Source organism: Globicephala melas, chromosome 8, assembly GCF_963455315.2.
Source record: "Globicephala melas chromosome 8, mGloMel1.2, whole genome shotgun sequence".
Lineage (NCBI taxonomy): Eukaryota > Metazoa > Chordata > Mammalia > Artiodactyla > Delphinidae > Globicephala > Globicephala melas.
In genome coordinates this window covers 45520549-45540013 of record NC_083321.1, presented here as the reverse complement: position 1 = coordinate 45540013, position 19465 = coordinate 45520549, and the positions used below count along the sequence as shown (strand labels likewise).

General features: G+C 46.1%; 1 protein-coding gene across 1 annotated transcript in view; it reads left to right on the top strand.

The window, feature by feature from the left end:
* Positions 1–15422, top strand: part of SWAP70 (switching B cell complex subunit SWAP70) — a 79433-nt gene extending 64011 nt beyond the window's left edge. The window contains exons 7-12 of the mRNA XM_030831353.2: positions 577–758; positions 5497–5604; positions 7190–7356; positions 12609–12807; positions 13760–13856; positions 14214–15422. Of these exons, the coding sequence (XP_030687213.1) occupies positions 577–758; positions 5497–5604; positions 7190–7356; positions 12609–12807; positions 13760–13856; positions 14214–14320 (860 nt within the window). The 3' untranslated portion in view covers positions 14321–15422. The remainder of the gene's footprint in view (positions 1–576; positions 759–5496; positions 5605–7189; positions 7357–12608; positions 12808–13759; positions 13857–14213) is intronic.
* Positions 15423–19465: the final 4043 nt, after the last annotated feature.

The following is a 19465-nucleotide window of genomic DNA, read 5'->3' as shown; positions in this document are numbered from 1 at the left end:
AGCTCTTTAAGTAATTGAAACAATCAGGAAAGAAATCAGATTTCACGTAGAAATTATATAATGCATGTAAAGTGTGTATATATAGCAAATATTCAAAAAATGGTAGCTGCTGTTATCACCTCGGGAAGGGAGTATAGAGGGAGATGGTTTCATAAGGTATGGATGAGGGGCAGACTAAATACAGCAGGCAGCAAATCAGATACCAGGAACTTTATATCTCAGCCCTTGCTATGTCTTGTTCTTACCTGGCCTTTTGGGAAGTATAGGAAAGGGAGTTGGAAGTGTTGGGATTTCCTCAAATGTGTGTGATATTCCCAAATCAAGATCTGTTTAAGCACAGATAGGCAGTTACGGAACTTTGGAGCTGGAAGGGACTCCAGAGATCATCTCTCTCATGTTAGAGATGAGAAACCCGTGCTGTAAGAGGTTCTGTGACTTGCTCACGGTCACACCACTGCTCAGTGGCAGGATCAGAATTATCCTGGGTCTCTGGTTTTATTCCCACTATGCCATTTACATGTTAGGCTTACAAAGAATAAAGGGTATTCCCTGTTTTTTCTCCCATGCCTTTCACAGCCATCCATTCTACCATCCATCTGCTGAAGCTGGGCAGCCCCCCACCACACAAAGAAGCCCGCCAGCGTCGGAAAGAACTCCGGAAGAAGGTGCTGGCTGAGCAGGAGGAGCTGGAGCGACAGATGAAGGAGCTCCAGGTGGCAAATGAAAACAAGCAGCAGGAGCTGGAGACCGTGAGGAAGGTGGGCGTGGACGCTGGGCTAGGGGCGGGCTCTCATTTCACTGCAGAGGCCACAGCGACCTCACTTACTTGGTAGAGCTTTGGTTCTACCAAGACTAGGTTAATGCAACCGTAGAGAGATTTTTTTTGTGAACTGTGCTTGCAGGAAGTACATCTAGACCACTGAGTGAGACGCCCTGGTTTACCCAGCCCTTGAAAGTTATGAGGGTCTCAGGGTAGCAGGGACATTTCATTGACCAGAAAAGAACATTTATAAGAACAATGAGCACAGTTGAATTTTGTCAGAGAAAGATGAGACATTGTATTCCCCTAAGGATGTCAAGGTCACTTTTGGTGAACTGGACAGGATCTGTTGCTTTTTTAGGTTTTCCCCCTTAGCTCCCATCTTCACTCATGAGGATCTTGGAAGACCCTTAGTGTTAGAATTGTGGGGTTTTACTTATTGTTTGGAGCCAAAGATACAGTCTGGGTCAGCTTCCCTTTCCATCTCAGGGCTAGGAGGTCAAGTACCACAGGCTGTATGAGATAGTTGACATTCATTGGGAAACTTTCTTCCTCAGTTGTGTATATCACAATTCTGGGTGTGGTGCTGAGTCCTCAGTGTGTGGTCATGGTCTTTATTTGGGGCGCCTTTGGGTTGATCCTTTCTGCCTTGAATCACTGAGCACCTGCTAACCACAAGCTCAAGCATCCTTTTGTGTCCTCCTATGCAGCACCTGTGCCCTGGGATGTGGCATACTTTAAGGCCCCAAATTCCTGGTGGGGTTCTCCCTTTGCAACCCCTAGAAGTGCCACACTCTGTGCTGACTTCCTCTGTTTCTGAAGTTGGTTGTCTGTCTTACTGGTGTTTCCTGGTGTGTGATGAATCATTTTTCTCTTGTTGCTTTCAAGATTTTCTTTTTGTCTTTGGTTTTCCACCATTTTACTATGATGTGTATGTCTGTATGATATGAAGTATGTGTTATACTCTTTGTATTATCTTAGAGTTCATTGAACTTATTGGATGTGTAGGTTAGTATTTTCCATCAGATTGGGAAAGTTTTCAGTCACTATTTCTTCCAATATTTTTCCTTCTTCTTTCTCTCTTTCCTATCCTTCAGATACTCCTGTTATGTGAATGTTGGTGTACTTAATGGGTGTCTCACATTTCTCTGATGCTGTTTTCTTCTCTGTTCTTCAGATTGCATAATTTCTATGAATCTTTTTTTGTTTTGTTTTGTTTTGCTTTGCTTTTTGCGGTACGCGGGCCTCTCACTGTTGCAGCCTCTCCCGTTGTGGAGCACAGGCTCCGGACACGCAGGCCCAGCAGCCATGGCTCATGGGCCCAGCCGCTCCGCGGCTTGCGGGATCCTCCCGGACTGAGTCATGAACTTGTATCCCCTGCATCGGCAGGCGGACTCTCAACCAGTGCGCCACCGGGGAAGCCCTATCAATCTATCTTTGATAGATTCTTCCTACAGCCCAAATGTATGTATGAGAACCTCTAGTGAATTTTTCATTTCAGTTATTGTACTTTTCAACTCCAGAATTTCCATTTGGTTCTTTTTTATAATTTCTGTCTCTTTATTGATGTTGTCTGTTTGATGGGATATCATCATATCATCTATGACTTCCTTAAGCATGGTTTCCTTAGTTCTTTGAACATATAATAACTTCTTTGAAGTCTTTGCTAAATCTGGTGTCTGGGCCCCTTCAAAGGCAGTTTCTATTGCCTGCTTTTTTCCCTGCGTATGAGTCACACTTTTCTCTTTCTTTGCACATCTCATAATTTTTTGTTGAAAACTGGATGTTTTAGATAATACGTTGTAGCAACTCTAGATATGGCTTTCGCCCCCTCCCCCAAAAGCTTGTTATTGTTGTTTGCTCATTTATTTGTTTCATGATTTGGCTGGATTATTTCAGTGGAGTCTGTTTGCCTCATGGTGTGCAGCCTCTGACTGTCCTCCTCCCAAGCAGAACCTTGGGCGTGCACACAGTGCCTTGGGGTGACCGAGGTGTCAGCAGGGCTTTTTTGGCATTCTTTTGTTTTATACAGTTTTTAAAGTTTACACTCCATTTACAGTTATTACAAAATATTGGCTATATTCCCCGTGTTGTAGAATACATCCTTAAGCCTATCTTACACCCAACAGTTTGTACCTCCCACTTTCCCTACCCCTATCTTGCCCTCCCCCCTGTAACCGCTAGTTTATTCTCTATATCTGTGAGCCTGCTTCTTTCTTGTTATATTCACTAGTTTGTTGTATGTTTTAGATTCCACATATAAGTGATATCATACCGTATTTGTCTTTCTGTCTGACTTATTTCACTTAGCGTAATGCCTTCCAAGTCCATCCATGTTGCTGCAAATGGCAGAATTTAATTATTTTTTATGGCTAAGTAGTATTCCATTGTAGATATGTATTCACCACATCTATTTTTTATTCATTCATCTGTTGATAGACACTTAGATTGCTTACATATCTTGACAATTGTAAATAATGCTGCTGTGAACATTGGGATGCCTGTATCTTTTCAGATCAGTGCTTTTGTTTTTCTTGGATATAAACCCAGGAGTGGGGACTTCCCTGGTGGTCCAGTGGTTAAGAATCCACCTTCCAATGCGCGGGTTTGATCCTTGGTCAGGGAACTAAGCTCCCACATGCTGCAGGGCAACTAAGCCCATGCGCCACAACTAGAGAGCCCGTGCACTGCAGCTACTGAGCTTGCGCGCTCTGCAGCCCACATACCACAACTAGAGAGAAGCTCGCGTGCCACAACGAAAAGACCCTGCATGCCGCAACAAGGATCTTGTGTGCCGCAACTAAGACCTGACACAGCCAAATAAATAAATAAATAAATAAATATTCAAACCCAAAAAACCCAGGAGTAGAATTGCTGGGTCATATGGTAATTCTGCTTTTTAGTTTTTTGAGGAACCTCCGTACAATTTTCCACAGTGGCTGTACCAGTTTACATTCCCACCAACAGTGTACAAGGTTTTGGGTTGTTTGTTTTTTTGATGTTGAGTTGTACGAGCTGTTTATATATGTTAGATATTAATCCCTTATTGGTCATATCATTTGCAAATATTTTCTCCCATTTGGTAAGTTGGCTTTTCGCTTTGTCAATGGCTTCCTTTGTTGTGCAAAAGCTTTAAAGTTTAATTAGGTCCCATTTGTTTATTTTTGCTTTTATTTCTTTTACTTTAGGAGATACATTAAAAAAAATTGCTCTGATTTATGTCAAAGAGTATTCTGCCTGTGTTTTCCTCTAGGAGTTTTATAGTATCTGGTCTTACATTTAGGTCTTTAATCTATTTTGAGCTTATTTTTGTATGTGGCAGCAGAGCTCTTTGTCTCCATTTCTGATCTCTGTCAGTCTCTCAGCTCTGTGTTAAGCCGGATGCCTCTGTTGGTATCACCTCCAGTTGTTCATCTCACAGTGGCTCTGTTGTTTTCAACAATGCCCTGGAACCTACCTGGCCCCACAGTCTGATATTTAAATTCTGGCCCACATGTAGTTTTTGAGGCCTGTCTTTGAGACTTGTTCCTACTACACGGGGGCTCTTTGCTGGCCTCGCCTGTCAGACTTCTAGCTGGCCTGTGGTTTAGTTTGTTGGTCTTGTCGACTGAAAAAAAGCACAGCTAAAATCTGAGAGTTATGTTTTATTCGGGGACTTTACTGAGGACTCTAGCCAGCCCGGGAGAAAGCTTCTCAGCTCTGAGGAACTGTTCCAAAGAGGTAAGCGGGGAGCCAGGATACAAAGGAGTTTTTGTTGAAAAAAGCAAAACAAAACAAAACATGTAGTTACTGCTAATCACAAAAAACAGATATTTCAAGTTAATGATTTTAGTGCTTTTCAATGTATGGGAAGATGCAAATCTGAGCTCATTAAAATTATTTCTTAGATATGCATCTTAACTATCTAGGGCCAGGATCCTGTTTTCCTCCATCCTGAATTCCTCCCAGGGTGCACTGTTGGGACAGCTGCAGTGGCTGATGGCTTGATGGTGGGCAATGTTCTTTGTTTATTGGAACGGCAAGCAACATTTTTTTGTCTGCACCCTCCTGTGAGATACCTTAGCCCTAGATTGGAAACTGAGGAGAGAGGGAGGCTTATGTTCTTGGTTCCACGGCCATGGGGTAGAGCCTCCTTCCACTGCCATGTCGGGGGAGCAGTAGGCAGAGAGGGGGCTGCACCGTGGCTCACATGCCATAGGCTTTCACTATTCTTGCTGAGATTCAGTTGATTTTCTTGCTAAGTGTTCTCCGTTTGCTGTATGCTTTTAGGATAATTCCCAGAGACTTTAAATGGTTGTTTTTGCTTTTCTTCTAAATGTTGTTTTGCCAGGGAAAGGGTCTGTGGAGTTCCTCATGCACCCTTTGGGAAGTTGAGCTCTGATAAAGTTTTAAGGAATAATGTTAAGATGACAAAACTGTATAGGACAAGCTCAAGAAATAGATTCCTACCTCATGAATGCATTTGCAAGTGAATTTAACTTAATGACTGTACTAAAATTTTCTTGGCAAAATGTTGTTCAGAGTTATGAGGAATCATTCATTTACCTAATTTGTTTTGTATGTTGACTGGGAAAATTGTTGGAATGGAATTCCAGTGGATTTACAAGTTTTATTCGGTCTTTATTGAACACTGAGAATGTTTGACTTCCTCCATAATGTTTAAGTGTGACCGTTTCTCTCCAAATGCACTTCCATTGTAATATTCCCTGCTTTTCTGTGGATGGGTTTTTGGGTAGAAACTAGAAGAAGCAGCATCTCGGGCAGCAGAAGAAGAAAAGAAGCGCCTTCAGACTCAAGTGGAACTACAGGCCAGGTTCAGCACGGAGCTGGAGCGGGAGAAGCTTGTGAGTATCGCATGCCCAGAGGTGCTGCTGCGGCCTTAACTCACAGAGCCAGCCCCGGTCGGCAGAGGGGCAAAAGCCTGCCTGGGTTGGTGGAGGGTGAAGAGCTGGGAGGCTAGAGTGAGATCATCTTGCCAGCTTGGCTCTGTTGCTGACTTGCAGTGGGCTCCTGGGGAAGTTATTCATTCATTATCGGTTTATTGAGCACCTTCTATATGCCAGGTACCATGCCAAGGATATAAAGGTAAACCTTGCATTCAAGACCCCCAAGTAGAAATTTATGGAATGGGATGGTAAGTACTGTGGGTAGGAGGACTAAAGTTCCTGGTTTGCTTGGGACAGTCCCTGCCATCCTGGTACAATTATTAATAGCATCCCTTTCAGCCTTCAGAGTCTTGCCTTGGAAAATAAATAGCTACGGAAAAAGTAAGCATAAGTTCCATGACGTTGCACCTCTGTCATGAGCAGAGTGAGGGTTCTGAAGTCAGGAGAACACGTGAACGCTGGCCTGCCGCTCTTGGCAGCTCTGACTCATCATCTGATTAGAGGTTCTCATCCCCAAGAGACCCAAGGTCCAAGTTGCTTCAGGCAGCGAGCTGGTTAGTTGGAACACAGGTCTCCTCACATGAGTTGCAGTGTGTGGGAGAGGGCTGGGCCCAGGGCCTATTAAATAGGTGCTGTGACGTTCCCTTTAGCACCTTTTTGTTGCTCAGACTTGAAGTGGACGTGTTTGTGTCGCGAGAAGAAGGCATGTATGACATGGGGGGTCCTGCCCTCGTGGCCAGAAGATCTGGGTTTGTGTCCTCTGCTCCTGCTGATGAATAACTTGTTTCTCTTCTTCAAATTAGGGGGATAGTCGTATGATCCTTCATGACCCTTATGAGGGTGAACTAAGCTAATGCAAGTAAAAGTGTCTTATAAACTGCAGAGACGTATGCTAATGTGTATGTTATTGCATTTAGGATGTCCTTGTCTTTTAACTTATAAGGCAGAGATTCAAAGCTCTTTTAGCTAGAATGGAGAAACCATAAATGTGTTAGAACACTAATTAAGTGCTTGAGGTCCCCCTGGGGCCAGAGGTGCCCTAGAGAGGGAGAAAGGACGGGGTGCTGGGCAGCCAGGTAAGTGCAGAAGGGCTCACTGCAGGCCAGTCTTTCCTTTCCCCCTTATTTTAACCCTTCGGCTGTTCTGACTGGGAAAAGGTTCATTCTCTTTAGAGGAGACTCTTGGTAGAAAGATGGTGATTTTAAGACAGAAAGGAGTTTAAAGAGAAATTATACAGGGAAATATTTTTTTCTTGAGTCTGAAATGTGGAGTGAAAGGGATGAGAAATATACCAGGGCAGGAGAACAGCGTTTCGGGTGTAGTTTGTGGACCCAGACTCTTTGGTTGTGGTCTTGGGTCTTGGCATTGGGTTTGGTGCTCTTGCTTCCTCGGTCTTCGGGGAGTGAAGGACGGGCCCTGTCCACCCTGATGGGCTGCGGCTGTGGGCTGTGCTGCGGCTTCACTCAGGGTGGTGGTGGAGCGGGAGGCTTTCCCTGAGGGCGAAGTCAACCTGAGTTTAAACATGACTCTTTTATACCGTCAGATCAGGCAGCAGATGGAAGAACAGGTTGCCCAGAAATCCTCTGAACTGGAACAGTATTTGCAGCGGGTCCGGGAGCTGGAAGACATGTACCTAAAGCTGCAGGAGGCTCTCGAGGATGAGAGGCAGGCCCGGCAAGATGAAGAGACTGTGCGGAAGCTTCAGGCCAGGTGCCGATCGCCTCATCCTCTGTGCTTTATGTGCTTTGCCTGGACTCCTCATACACTTTCTAGGAATGACTAACTCTGCTGGAGAGGGAGGGGTCTCTGACAGATTGGAGAGACCCTGGGGGCTTGGCTGGCTGGGCTATTTATTCCCAGTCTGGGCCGCTGGGAGACCCTTGCTTATAGGGCTAAAGACAGGGCTCAGCTACCCTCTCCCAGTTTCTAACTTGCTTCCGCATTTGCTTTCTTTAAGATGTCATGTCAGGGGATGCAGCGCTAAAAACTGTTTCCCCAGCTGGTCAGTGCAGGCATATCTTGTGCTTTAAGCTACGCCCCCTGTTTTAGGAGCACTTGTGGGATGAGCTGGGGTACATTTTCCATAGCTGCCATGCCACACGTGGAGCAGCAACAGATGTTCTTTTAATCTTCAGGAGGAAAGAAAGAAGGAGGTTTCTTTGTTATGTATGTTGCCAAAAATGACTTAAAAATAAATGAATTAGGTTTTGAAAAGGTTGATTCTATTAAGGAAAAAATTATCTTCTAAATAGAAAATTAAATGCCTAGCACATTGCCTGGCATTTATGGGTCCCACAAGTGTGTGTTCACCATGGTGTTAACCAGAGGATGGGAACCACCACCCTGTTGTTATTGGGCAGTGATGTTAGCACACCATCCACTGCATGGGAAGGTTTGGTCCCATGTGACTTGCAAAGAGAGACATTCTAAGGGACATTAGACGTTTTTGAACCTCCTTATCATTTGTGATGTGTCAAGAGTTTATAGATCACCTTGTGCAGAGAATTCACAGGTGAGATATGTTATATATATTTACTTCTCTGAAGCTGTGAGGGAGGTTAATTATGACACGGCAGAGATTAGATCATAAAGGAAACCAGATAACTCCAGAAATTTATTAAAGTATTAGTTATTTCATGTTTATAGAATGAGTGATGTTTTGAATAAGACAGTTTTGGATAATTGATGCCAGTAGTTTTTAACCAGTGGTAAATATCATCATCCCCTATAAACCTTTTAAAAAATACTCATGTAGGGCCTGTCACAAATTTAGTAAATCAAAATATCTGTGGATAGGAGCCCAGGCATGAATATTGTTATTTAAAAAGCTCTTGTTAGGGAACTCCCTGGCGATCTAGTGGTTAGGACTCTGTGCTTCCACTGCAGGGGACACGGGTTCTATCCCTGGTCGGTGAACTAAGATCTCTGCATGCTGTGCAATGCGGCCAAAAAAAAAAAAAAAAAAAAAAAATGCTCTGGCTAATTATTTTGTACACTCTGATTTAAGTAAATGGTTCCAACCTTTTAAATGCAAATATAACTACTACATACAGCTCTGCTCCAATAAGCTGATATTACTGCACAAAAACTAACTAGTTTTTCTTGGGGTATATAAGGCCATTTTATGAATTTTACTACTCTAAATTGTTCTTTTACCTTAGTTTTTGGAACTTGACTTTAGTTTTTGGAACTTGAAGTGGACAGGTTCGCGCCCTCTAGTGGTCATTTTTAAGTGAGGCGAGTCCATCTCTTTCCCGAAGTCACAGGAGGCTGGGCCTGATTCAGAGGGACATTTTTTTTTTTTTTTTTTTGCGGTACGCGGGCCTCTCACTGTTGTGGCCTCTCCCGTTGCGGAGCACAGGCTCCGGACGCGCAGGCTCAGCAGCCATGGCTCACGGGCCCAGCCGCTCCGTGGCATGTGGGATCTTCCCGGACCCGGGCACGAACCCGTGTGCCCTGCATCGGCAGGCAGACTCTCAACCACTGCGCCACCAGGGAAGCCCCAGAGGGACATTTTGTCAGATTGGCAACGGGGGCTTTCTCCTTGCTCCCACTCAGGGTAGGCCTTTCTGGGTAGGAAATCAAGGGAAGTCATCGTGGAGTTGAGATAGAAACATTTAAGTCTGGTACTAATGAACTGTAATATAATCTTAGGCTGAGGGTGTATATACAGGGCTTTTATTATTTTTTTAATTTATTTTTATTTTTGGCTGTGTGCGGGCTTTCTCTAGTTGCGGTGAGCGGGGGCTACTCTTTGTTGCGGTATGTGGGCTTCTCATTGCGGTGGCTTCTCTTGTTGCGGAGCACGGGCTCTAGGCGCGTGGGCTTCAGTAGTTGTGGCACGTGGGCTCAGTAGTTGTGGCTCGTGAACTCTAGAGCGCAGGCTCAGTAGTTGTGGAGCATGGACTTAGTTGCTCCGCGGCATGTGGGATCTTCTGGACCAGGGCTGGAACCCGTGTCCCTGCATTGGCAGGCAGATTCTCAACCACTGCGCCACCAGGGAAGCCCTAGAGGGCTTTTTAGTTAGCCTCTGTCCTTTCTTTAAGCAATAGCAAGTCATTCTTTGAACGTTTGGCATCTCATTGTTCTTCCAATGGATGGTGCCTTCTCTGTCAGTGTCTTAAATTTTCCCAGAGATATTTTTTATAGTAAATTGTTTAAATACAAGAACTTTGACTTGAGCCATCTGGATCTTGTTGGGGTTTTTTTTCCCCACTAAAATTGAAGTTTTTTTTAAAAAATGTGTAATCCTGAAGGTTATCTATCCTCTCCTGAATGGGAACTCAGAAGGAAACTGTTCATTTAACATTTGGACAACTCAATCATTGGAAAGTTCTTGAGACGGAGCCATAGTCTGTCCGGTTATAACTTCCACCCACTAAATTTTTGTGTCTGTGAGGCCTAGGAGCGTACCTTAGGTCTGTATTCCCAGCAACTAGTACAGTGCATGGCACACAGTAAGTGCCCAAGGAGTCTTTTTTGAACGAATGGAGCCAGGTTCTACACATGGGGCCATGTGGAACAACAGTCTCTTCCATGCGATAATACTCTTCATGTATTTGAAGGCAGGTTGGCGCTGAGCCCTGGCGTGAGGTCTGGGTTTGATTCCCAGCCCTGGTACTTCCTAGCTGTGTAATTTTAGAAAAGTTAGTTCATTTCTTGCAGCCTTCATTTCCTTATCTATACGATAAGCTCGTAGGGTTGTTGCGAAGGGTAAGGGAGGGGATGCTTGCAAAGAGTTTCGTGTAACGTCTGGATTTGGTGGTCACTCGGAGTATGTTGGTTTCTGTTCCTTTAGCTCATCTGCAGAGGGGGAAGATATGCAACGTATAGAATGTCAAATAAGCATTCAGAAAAGGTGCTGACAGGCTGGAATGGTGGTTTTAGAGCAAGAAGATTATTTAAAATATCAGCAGAACAAGTACAGGATCCAGGGTACTTGGCTTAATAGCAGCTCATTTGAAAAGATTCAGGGTTTTACTTCCCTGATATGATTGATTGCCAAGAACCTCATATACTCTCAGGCAGCCTTCATGAAGTGTTTGGAGCAAGTGAGGTAATAGTCCCACCATAATAATATGAACTGATATTTATTCAGCACTTACGACATGGTAGGCACTGCTCTAAGTACCTTACTTGCATTATCACGTTTAATAGATCAGCAAACCTTTGGTGGTAGGTATAGTTCCTATTCCTTTTTTATAAATGAAGAAACTGAGGCACAGAGAGGTTCAAGTCTTTAGTCAGGAGTCTTGTTTGTAAACCACAGAAACCAACTTGGGTTAGCTAAAGCAATAAAAGCATTTGTTGGAAGGTTCTTGAGAAACTCACCAATTCCACAGAAAGGCAGGTGGCCAGGCCTTGAACACAGGCAGGAACCAAGGGAGGCTGAGCAGCCCTGACCAGGCCACGGCAAGAGCCCAGCGAAGGTGCCGCTGATGTCGACATTGGCACCGTGGGTCGGTCAGTCAGTTGTCCCCATTGCTCCTGCCATCACTTGACACTAGATGTTGCTGCCACCAAAAGATAAATTCTTCACTGTCTCTGCTCCTTTGTGTCAGTGGCTTCCATCAAGACATCCCTAGACACGTGAATGGGATTCAGGCTGGGCAGCCTAACCTCCTGCAAATGTCCCTTCCCCTCCAGACTTTCACCACTAGGATGAAGAATCCTTCCGGTCTCATTCACTGTTGTATCCCCTGTGCCTAGAAAAGCACATGGACAGTGTGGAATATATACACACTGAGTAAGTGAGTCCACTCTGCACTGGTCAGCCCACGTTGGCAGTGATGTGTTCACTGTGGATGTCACACTCCGAGGGACGTCTCAGAGGGTGCAGATTGGCCCTTGGTGGAACCCGGGGTAGGGGATGGGAGAGCTCATCTTACTTGAGGAAGAACTTTCTAAGAATCAAGGCTGCCAGAAATAAACTGACCCGGTTTGTGAAGCGTGGCCCATCACACAGAACTGGAGAACAACCCTGTAGGATGTTGTAGAGGGAATTCTTACAACGGTGTGGGACTGGGGATGGGGATTGGAGTAGTCAGATAGGGGCTGTGGAGTCTGTTACGTTACTTCTGCTGTTGTCGGTTTTAGAAGCGCAAACGCTCTTGGGTAGTAGTTACTGGCCTGCCGTGTGGCTTGTTACCATAATTCTGATGGTCAAGCCGGTAGAGATGCGTCCCGTCCTGGGCTGGCATCTAACCACATTGTCTACACTTTGGGTACAGGTGGGGCTGCACGTTAATTTATTTATTAAATACTGGCATAGCTGGATATTCTCAGATAGGTAGCCTGTTATTAAAAGATAACATTTTGAAGTCACACAGGCCTGGGTTGAAATCCATTACTTACCTGTGCGTCATACTTTTAAACCCTTTGACTTCATCTGCAGGGATAATAACACCTTGCAGAATTGTGGAGGGTTAGCAGCAAGGAAGGTGAAGAGCCTGACAGGCAGCGCTTCGTTAGGAAATGGTGTCTGCTCACTCTACCTTTTGTCAGCTCCTTCTTCTCTTGCTTTCATTAGTCAGCTTTTTCCTTGGTGATAGGTCTTCACTAGATAAAAAATGTTTTAATGTTGTAGCAACCCGGCAAATTTCAAAACACGGCCCTGCAGGTCACTTAGCCTTTGTGCCTCACTTTTTTCATCTCTGAACGGAATAATAATAGTACTTAAGTTTATTGTGAGGATTAATTGAGAAAACACACTTCCTTCTTGGCCCGTTAAGCCTTCAACGCATGTTATTTTTACTGTCATTTTTTTTTTCATAAAAGGGTGAAACAGAGCTTGGAGCAGGACTCATGAGTCACCTTAGCCACTTTGTGAATCTAGTTTCCCTCTTGTGAAATGAGCGGTGGGTTAGATGACCCCCAGGCTTCTCTGCGGCTCTGGCGTGCTCCGACATCTGCTGGGTCAGGGGCGGTGACCGGGCGGGTCTGACGCCGAGCTCGCATCGCAGGTTGCTGGAGGAAGAGTCGTCCAAGAGGGCCGAGCTGGAGAAGTGGCACTTGGAGCAGCAGCAGGCCATTCGCACCACGGAGGCGGAGAAGCAGGAGCTGGAGAACCAGCGCGCCGTCAAAGAACAGGCCCTGCAGGAAGCCGTGGAGCAGCTGCAACAGCTGGAGCTTGAGCGGAAGCAAGCACTTGAGCAGTACGAGGTCATTAAACCCAGCCCTGCAAACACGTGCATTTAAATATTCTTAAACATTTAAAGCAACAGGATATTTGCTTTACTGTAAGAAGCGGTGTAAGAATTGTGTTTAGCTGTAGGTAGGAATTTTTTTACAGGCGATGGGGCGTAACAGTTGGAGTCCAATCAAGAGACTGAAACTACGCCGGCAATATGAACAGGGAAGGTTTAATATAAACGACTATTAACTCTAACAGGGGATTACCTCCTGAGCAGCAAAGAAAACTCTGAGCTGCAGGAAGGGCAGACACAGGAAGCAGCCACTGCCTCTAGGGCTGAGGCAGAGCGCCCAGGGGAGGAACACATCCACTTTGCTCCCTTAGCCCAGTGCTGTGAGCCAGTCCTTCTTGGAGAGGGCATGGCCTTCGCCCACTGGGTGGCAGAAAAGCTCAGTGAGGTGCTGAGACTGGGAAGCCACCCTCTGGGGCACTGGTGGAAGCTGCCCACAGCGGAGGTGCCGCTAAAAGCCACTGGTGTGAGCACCATGGGTGTCCCACTAGCCGCAGGAGCTGCTGCGCAGAGCACAGTGGAGCCTCCTGCAGTGTCCCGCCAGCCGTTCCACTAACGAAGCTTAAGTGGTGCCAGCTGTCGAGGGAACGTTAGCCTAATGGCACAGGCAAGACAGCGAAGGGTGGGTTTGGAGCCGAGCGGCAGTAAGCCGGAACTGGCACACAAGGGTCTTATATATTCATCTGTAATTAGTGCGAATTACGTCCTCTGTGTGACCTCGGGCAGGTTACTTAACTGCTCTGAATCCTAGTTTCCACATCTGTAAAACGGGATAATAATATTTCGTGCTTCTTATGGCTGTGATGATTTAATGAGATAATCCACTAGTGTATAGTAAGTGCCTAATCATTGTTATTTGACTCTTAAACTACCTGTGTGTTTGCATAGTCTAAAATCTGCTTTTGTTCTAGGGAGTTAAAAAGAAGCTGGAGATGGCAACTAACAAGACCAAGAGCTGGAAGGACAGAGTGGCCCAGCATGAAGGGTTAATTCGATTGATAGAACCAGGTAACACATTCTTTGAAGTAATCAGATATTTAGTCAATTTATTTTTCTGTTTTATTTGTGTACTTGAATTGTGCTAAAAATAAAACCCCAAAAAACAAACTTCCTCAGCCCAAATATACAGAAACCCAGCTGTTTACAGTAAATTTCTCTTGAATAATCACTTGCCCTCTGATAGATAAGAAGGCCTGGTTAATCCCCTTTGTATACATCTTCTAGTTGTTTTGGCTGGTATAACCTTTATGGATGTTCCTCAGAGAAGAAATAACGTAGAAAAGTTACTCCTTTGTCTGTGGAAAAATGATAATGTTAATTGAAGAATATAAGACTTCCTATGTTTAATGCATGTTTGTCTCTTAGGTTCAAAAAACCCTCACCTGATCACTAACTGGGGCCCTGCAGCTTTCACCCAGGCAGAACTTGAAGAGAGAGAGAAGAGCTGGAAAGGAAAGAAGGCCACGGAGTGAGCAGAAGTCATGTCAGTTATGTAGGTTCTGAGTATAACTGGAAAGCTTTATGCTAAAGACAAAAGGACCTGGCTTTGCTGCTTCTAACTCTTCTTCTTTCAGTGCCTCCTGGTCAGTATACTAAGGAAGCCTTCTTACTGATCTGCCTGTAAAGAAGGGCTTACCTGAAAAGAAAAAAAACGTCAGCATCGTCAAGCTCTTTATTTACCCTTTCTCTGAAAACTTCAGCTTCTGAAAGTTCCCGTTAGCTCCCTCAGATTGCCGGTGGGGCCAGCGCTCGGACAGCGCAGTGGCGTCCTCATCGACCCGCGGCGTGTGGCTGGCAGCGAGCGGCGCTCAGCTCACCGGCTACCAGAACCTCTGCGGGCCGGGCCGTTGTTCTTCCTCCTCCGAGTGCTTGTTCCTAAACTAGATGGGCCAGCCTGCTCGCCGTGGCCCGCAGTTGACGTGGACTGCCTGTGACCACGGATGCTCTACTGGAGAAGGCGTTTCTCTCACACGTGGCCCTCGTTCTGACTAAGCGGTTGCCGTCTGTGTCTCTGGTTGTGCAGGTTCATGCAGTATGACCGGTTGGCATCCTGGCCCCAGCGGCGCTATCTCAAGGAGGCAGAAGTCTTTCAAACAGTGCTTTGGCTGAGATAGATACTTACGAGTCAAGGACAGCACAGAGATGAACTAAGTAAATCCCATTTGGAATGATGTCTTGATACTAACTGAATTCCTCCTAATATTTAAAATGGTTTCAACTGTCCAAGTGCCGGCAGACCCCTTGGTTTTACTTTTGTAGTTACTGTACAGAACATTTCAGGTGTCCGTGAATGCTTGTCCTAATCAGACCTTTTCCTTGATAAATAGGGATATGATCATTTCTAGGAATCATTCATGAAAAAAGTTTTAAAATGTATTTTTGTGACGTGCTATGTTGAGAAGGAACAAAATATTTATAATTTTCAAACATTCTTACCTAAATGTTGTACAATGTAATATGCTGAACTTAATTTTTTTGCTAATTTTCTAAGGTATATTAAAAGTGTTTTGTATGGTTTTTGTTTGTTTTAGTAAAATGGAATCAGTAAGAAAATAAAAAAATACCAGAAGAGCATACATTTTCAACTGTCTGATTTGACAGGACAGGAGAGTAAGGTTGTGTGTATGTGTGCATGTTTTCATATAATGAGATGAACTTGGATTTAGGGACACTTCCTGAAAACACTGGGTTTGCAGTTTGGAGCCCCCAAACCAGTGCTATCATGAAGTTAGCTTTGGCCTCCAATTTGGCATTTGAGTCACTCATGTGGGAAACCGTGGTGGATGTGTCAGCTCACAAACGGGAATTTACAAAGATGATTTCTCCCTCATTGTTGCTGTGCCCTCCAAATCCTCTTACCTCTGCTTTCCCGAATTTTCTTTTTATGCCTCTTAGTTTTTCTTTCAGTTTTACCAGAGTAAACCGTGTGGTTTTTTTTGTTTTGGTTTTACACAGTTGCCAAGATTAAAACGCCTCTTGTGGATTAAGCAGGCCCACTCAGTCCAGCGTGATTGTCTTGGAAAACTGATCATTTCCTTCTAGAGGAGAGAACACACTGGCTGGTGTTTTTTTAACTTTTTTTTTTTTCTGCGTCGGGTCTTAGTTGCAGCACGCGGGACCTTCGTTGTGATGCTCGGGCTCCTTGCTAGATGCGGCTCGCGGGCTTCTCTCTAGCTGTAGCGTGCGGGTTTTTTCTCTTCTCTAGTTGTGGTGCGCAGGCTCCAGGGTGCGTGGGCCCTGTAGTTTGCAGCACACAGGCTCTCTAGTTGAGGCGCACGAGCTCAGTAGTTGTGGCACGCGGGCTTAGTTGCCCTGCAGTATGTGGGATCACAGTTCCCTGACCAGGGGTCAAACCCGTGTCCCCTGCATTGGAAGGCAGATTCTTTACCACTGGACCACCAGGGAAGTCCCTAACTTCTTTCTCTACTGCAGTGGTTCTCAACCAGGGATGATACTCCCTGAACCCCCTAAGCAGAAATCTGGAGGGGCAGTGTCTGGAGACATTTTAATTGTCACTCCTGGGTTTGTTACTGGCATCTACAGGGTAGAGGCCAGAGATGCTACTAAACGTCCTACGATTCACGGGACGGTCCCTGTAACAAAGACTTAACATGGCCTAACATGTGACTAGTGCTGAGGTGGAGAAAACCTTCTCTGCAGAAAGGCAAGATCGAGGTTCGGAGCACAACAGTCTCTTAGAGTCACGGTTTCCCCAGGAGGAGCAGCAGGAGTGACCTCTTTGGTGTAACTGGGGCGCATGTGGGGGGAGAGTGGCCGCGTGCTCTGTGAGCAGGCAGAGAGCAGAGGGCGGGAGCCTTGGCTCACCCCGTGCGGGGCGTCGTGCTTCAGGAACGTTGTAAATGCCTTTTCAGCATAGGTGCAAAGGGAATTGCTTTGGATATGCTTTAAAGTCTCCCTGGGATGCAGGTTGCTGGGGCGTGAAATGTAAAGCTGCCGTGACCTTGATCTCTTCATGTGAGTGGCTGAGCACGGGGAGGGGCTGTCGGAACCATTCGGCAGCTGGTGGGGGATGAGTGTTCAGATTTACGGCCTGGCTGGTGATGTACCTCACGGAGCACTGGTGCCTGTTACACTTGGCAGAGCCTCCGTCGTGCCTTCAGGGTCGTGCCAGCAAGGCATCGCTGCCCTAGTGGAGCAGGGATCAGGTGACGCCAGGCCACGGGAAGTGGGGAAGAGGCGCGGCCCAGCTGTTACCAGTTCCTAGTAGGGGCTCAACATTTACTGAAAGAATCAGTCTTGGGAATACTTTAAGGTCTATCTGTTTCTTTCCTCTTGCTCTCCCTCTACTTCCTGCCTTATTTTGATATTCATTTTGAGACCTGTAAAAGTCACCCCTCAACTTTAGGAAGCCGTATGGTGATATCTACTCAAGCTAAAGACAACACCTACCCTATGGGCCAGCGGCTCCCCCAAGGGAAATGAGGCAGGTGTCCACAGGAAGGCCCTGCAAGGAGGTTCACAGCAGCTTCATTCAGGATGACCCAAACCAGCAACAACCAAAGTGCTCATCAGCAGAGAACAGATCAATGAATATGGTATATTCAGACCAAGGAGACCATACTTTATTTAAAAAGAGTGTCACTGAGAGATGCAGCAACTTGGATGAATCTCACAGACATTATGTTGAGCAAAGAAGCCAAACACAGAGAAAATACTGTTTGATTCCATTTATATTAATTTCCAGAACCGGCAGAGCTAATCTGTGGATTTCGAAGTCAGAATTATGGTTAGCTGGGGGTGGGAAGGGTGGTTATTGACTGGAAACAAGTGAACCTTCTGGGACGCTGGAAATGGGCAGCGGTTACCTAAGTAAAATATATCAGCTTTACACTCAAGATTTGTAGTTTGCTCTTTGTAACTAGTGCCTCTAGAATGCTGGACTGGCTAGTCCCTAGGGGTCAGCTGGTCCAAAGCCCTCAACTTTGCACAGAAGGACCTGGAAGGGGATGGGCCAAATCTACCCAGGAACAGCTGCCCCTCTTCCAGGATGTGGTTCATGACAGCACCTGCCCCCTGCTGGGTCCTTTAAATACAGTTGATGTCATACGTTTTTAATCTCAGTTTTTTCTATCTCCCATCACGCAGCTGGTTGCGTGTCCCTGCTTCACCACTCAGGAGTGGCCCTGACCCCTCCTAGTCGTGTGCTCAGCTTCCATTGACCTTTCTGAGGTTGCTGAGTCTTTGGCCTTGGGTAGTGGGTGAATCTGTGGTGGACACTAAATTCCATCCAGGGTTAGCCTGAGATTCCTTTTCCACCTCTACCACGTAGATGCAGCACACTGACTCTCAGGGCTGTGCACCCACAGGAATGAAGGCCTTCCTCACTGTTTACGTCCACCTCCTCAACAGCAGTCCTCAGGGCCCGGTTGAGGGCCAGCGGGACGTGATGAGTGGGAGAGGGAAGCTTTGTCTAGCAACCCCCATTCTGTTCAGCCCTGAGCCCCGCAGCCTGCCCTTCTTCCCCATCTGAATCTCTCATTTCCTGTCCCGTATCACCCAGCCTCTTCCCCTTAACCAGCACTCTCTGCTTTGACCAGCAGCCCACAATGGGTCTCTAAATTACAATGTGTCTTGGTGTGTTCCTCTTTGGGTTCATCCTGTATGGGACTCTCTGCGCCTCCTGGACTTGGGTGATTGTTTCCTTTCCCAGGTTAGGGAAGTTTTCAGCTATTATCTCTTCAAATATTTTCTCAGGCCCTTTCTCTCCTCTTCTCCTTCTTGGACCGCTATCATGTGAATATTAGTGCATTTGATGTTTTCCTAGAGATCTCCTACACTGTCCTCATTTCTTTTCATTCTTCTTTGGTTCTGTAGCAGTGATTTCCACTACTCTTGTCTTCCAGCTCACTGATCTGTTCCTCTGTATCACTGAGTCTACTATTGATTCCTTCTAGTGTATTTTTCATTTCAGTTATTGTATTCTTCATCTCTGGTTGTTCTTTATATTTTCTAACGCTTTATTAAAAGCTTCTAATTTCCCGCTCTGTGCATCCATTCTCCACCGAGTTCTTTGATCATCTTTACGATCATTACTCTGAACTCTTTGTTTCGGGTAAATTGCCTACCCCCACTTAGTTCTTCTGGGGTTTTGTCTTGTTCCTTCATCCCTAGGGGGCCCCGGGGCTAGGGCTGGCTCACTGGTGGGCAGAGTCAGGGTCCCGAAGACTCTGCGTCTGCTGCCCACCCACTGGCAGGTGAAGCCAGGGCCTGGGGTTAGTGCCGGACTACTGGCAGGCAGAGCTGGTTCCTGGAGTCTAGCTGCAGGGCTCAGGGATCCTGGAGTTTGCTTTAGATCAGTTGCTGGGCAGAGGGTGGTTCCTGACACACCTGGGTATGAGGTTCAGGGTGTCCCGAAGGTTGCGTTCGTCTGCAACGGGACGAACAGACGAGTGGACAAGTGGACAGGGCCAGCCAGGCCCCCGTTGGGGAATTGTAGTTTTCTTCCCCCTGGTGGGTAGAGCTGGGGTTTGGCCCTCTGGTGGGCAGGGCGTTGTCTAGGGCTGCGTCTAAAGGCAGCTGTGGGCTCTTTAGTCTTTAGGCAGCCTGTCTGCAGAAGGCTGGGGCTGTGTCCTCGCCCAGTTAGCTGCTTGGCCTGA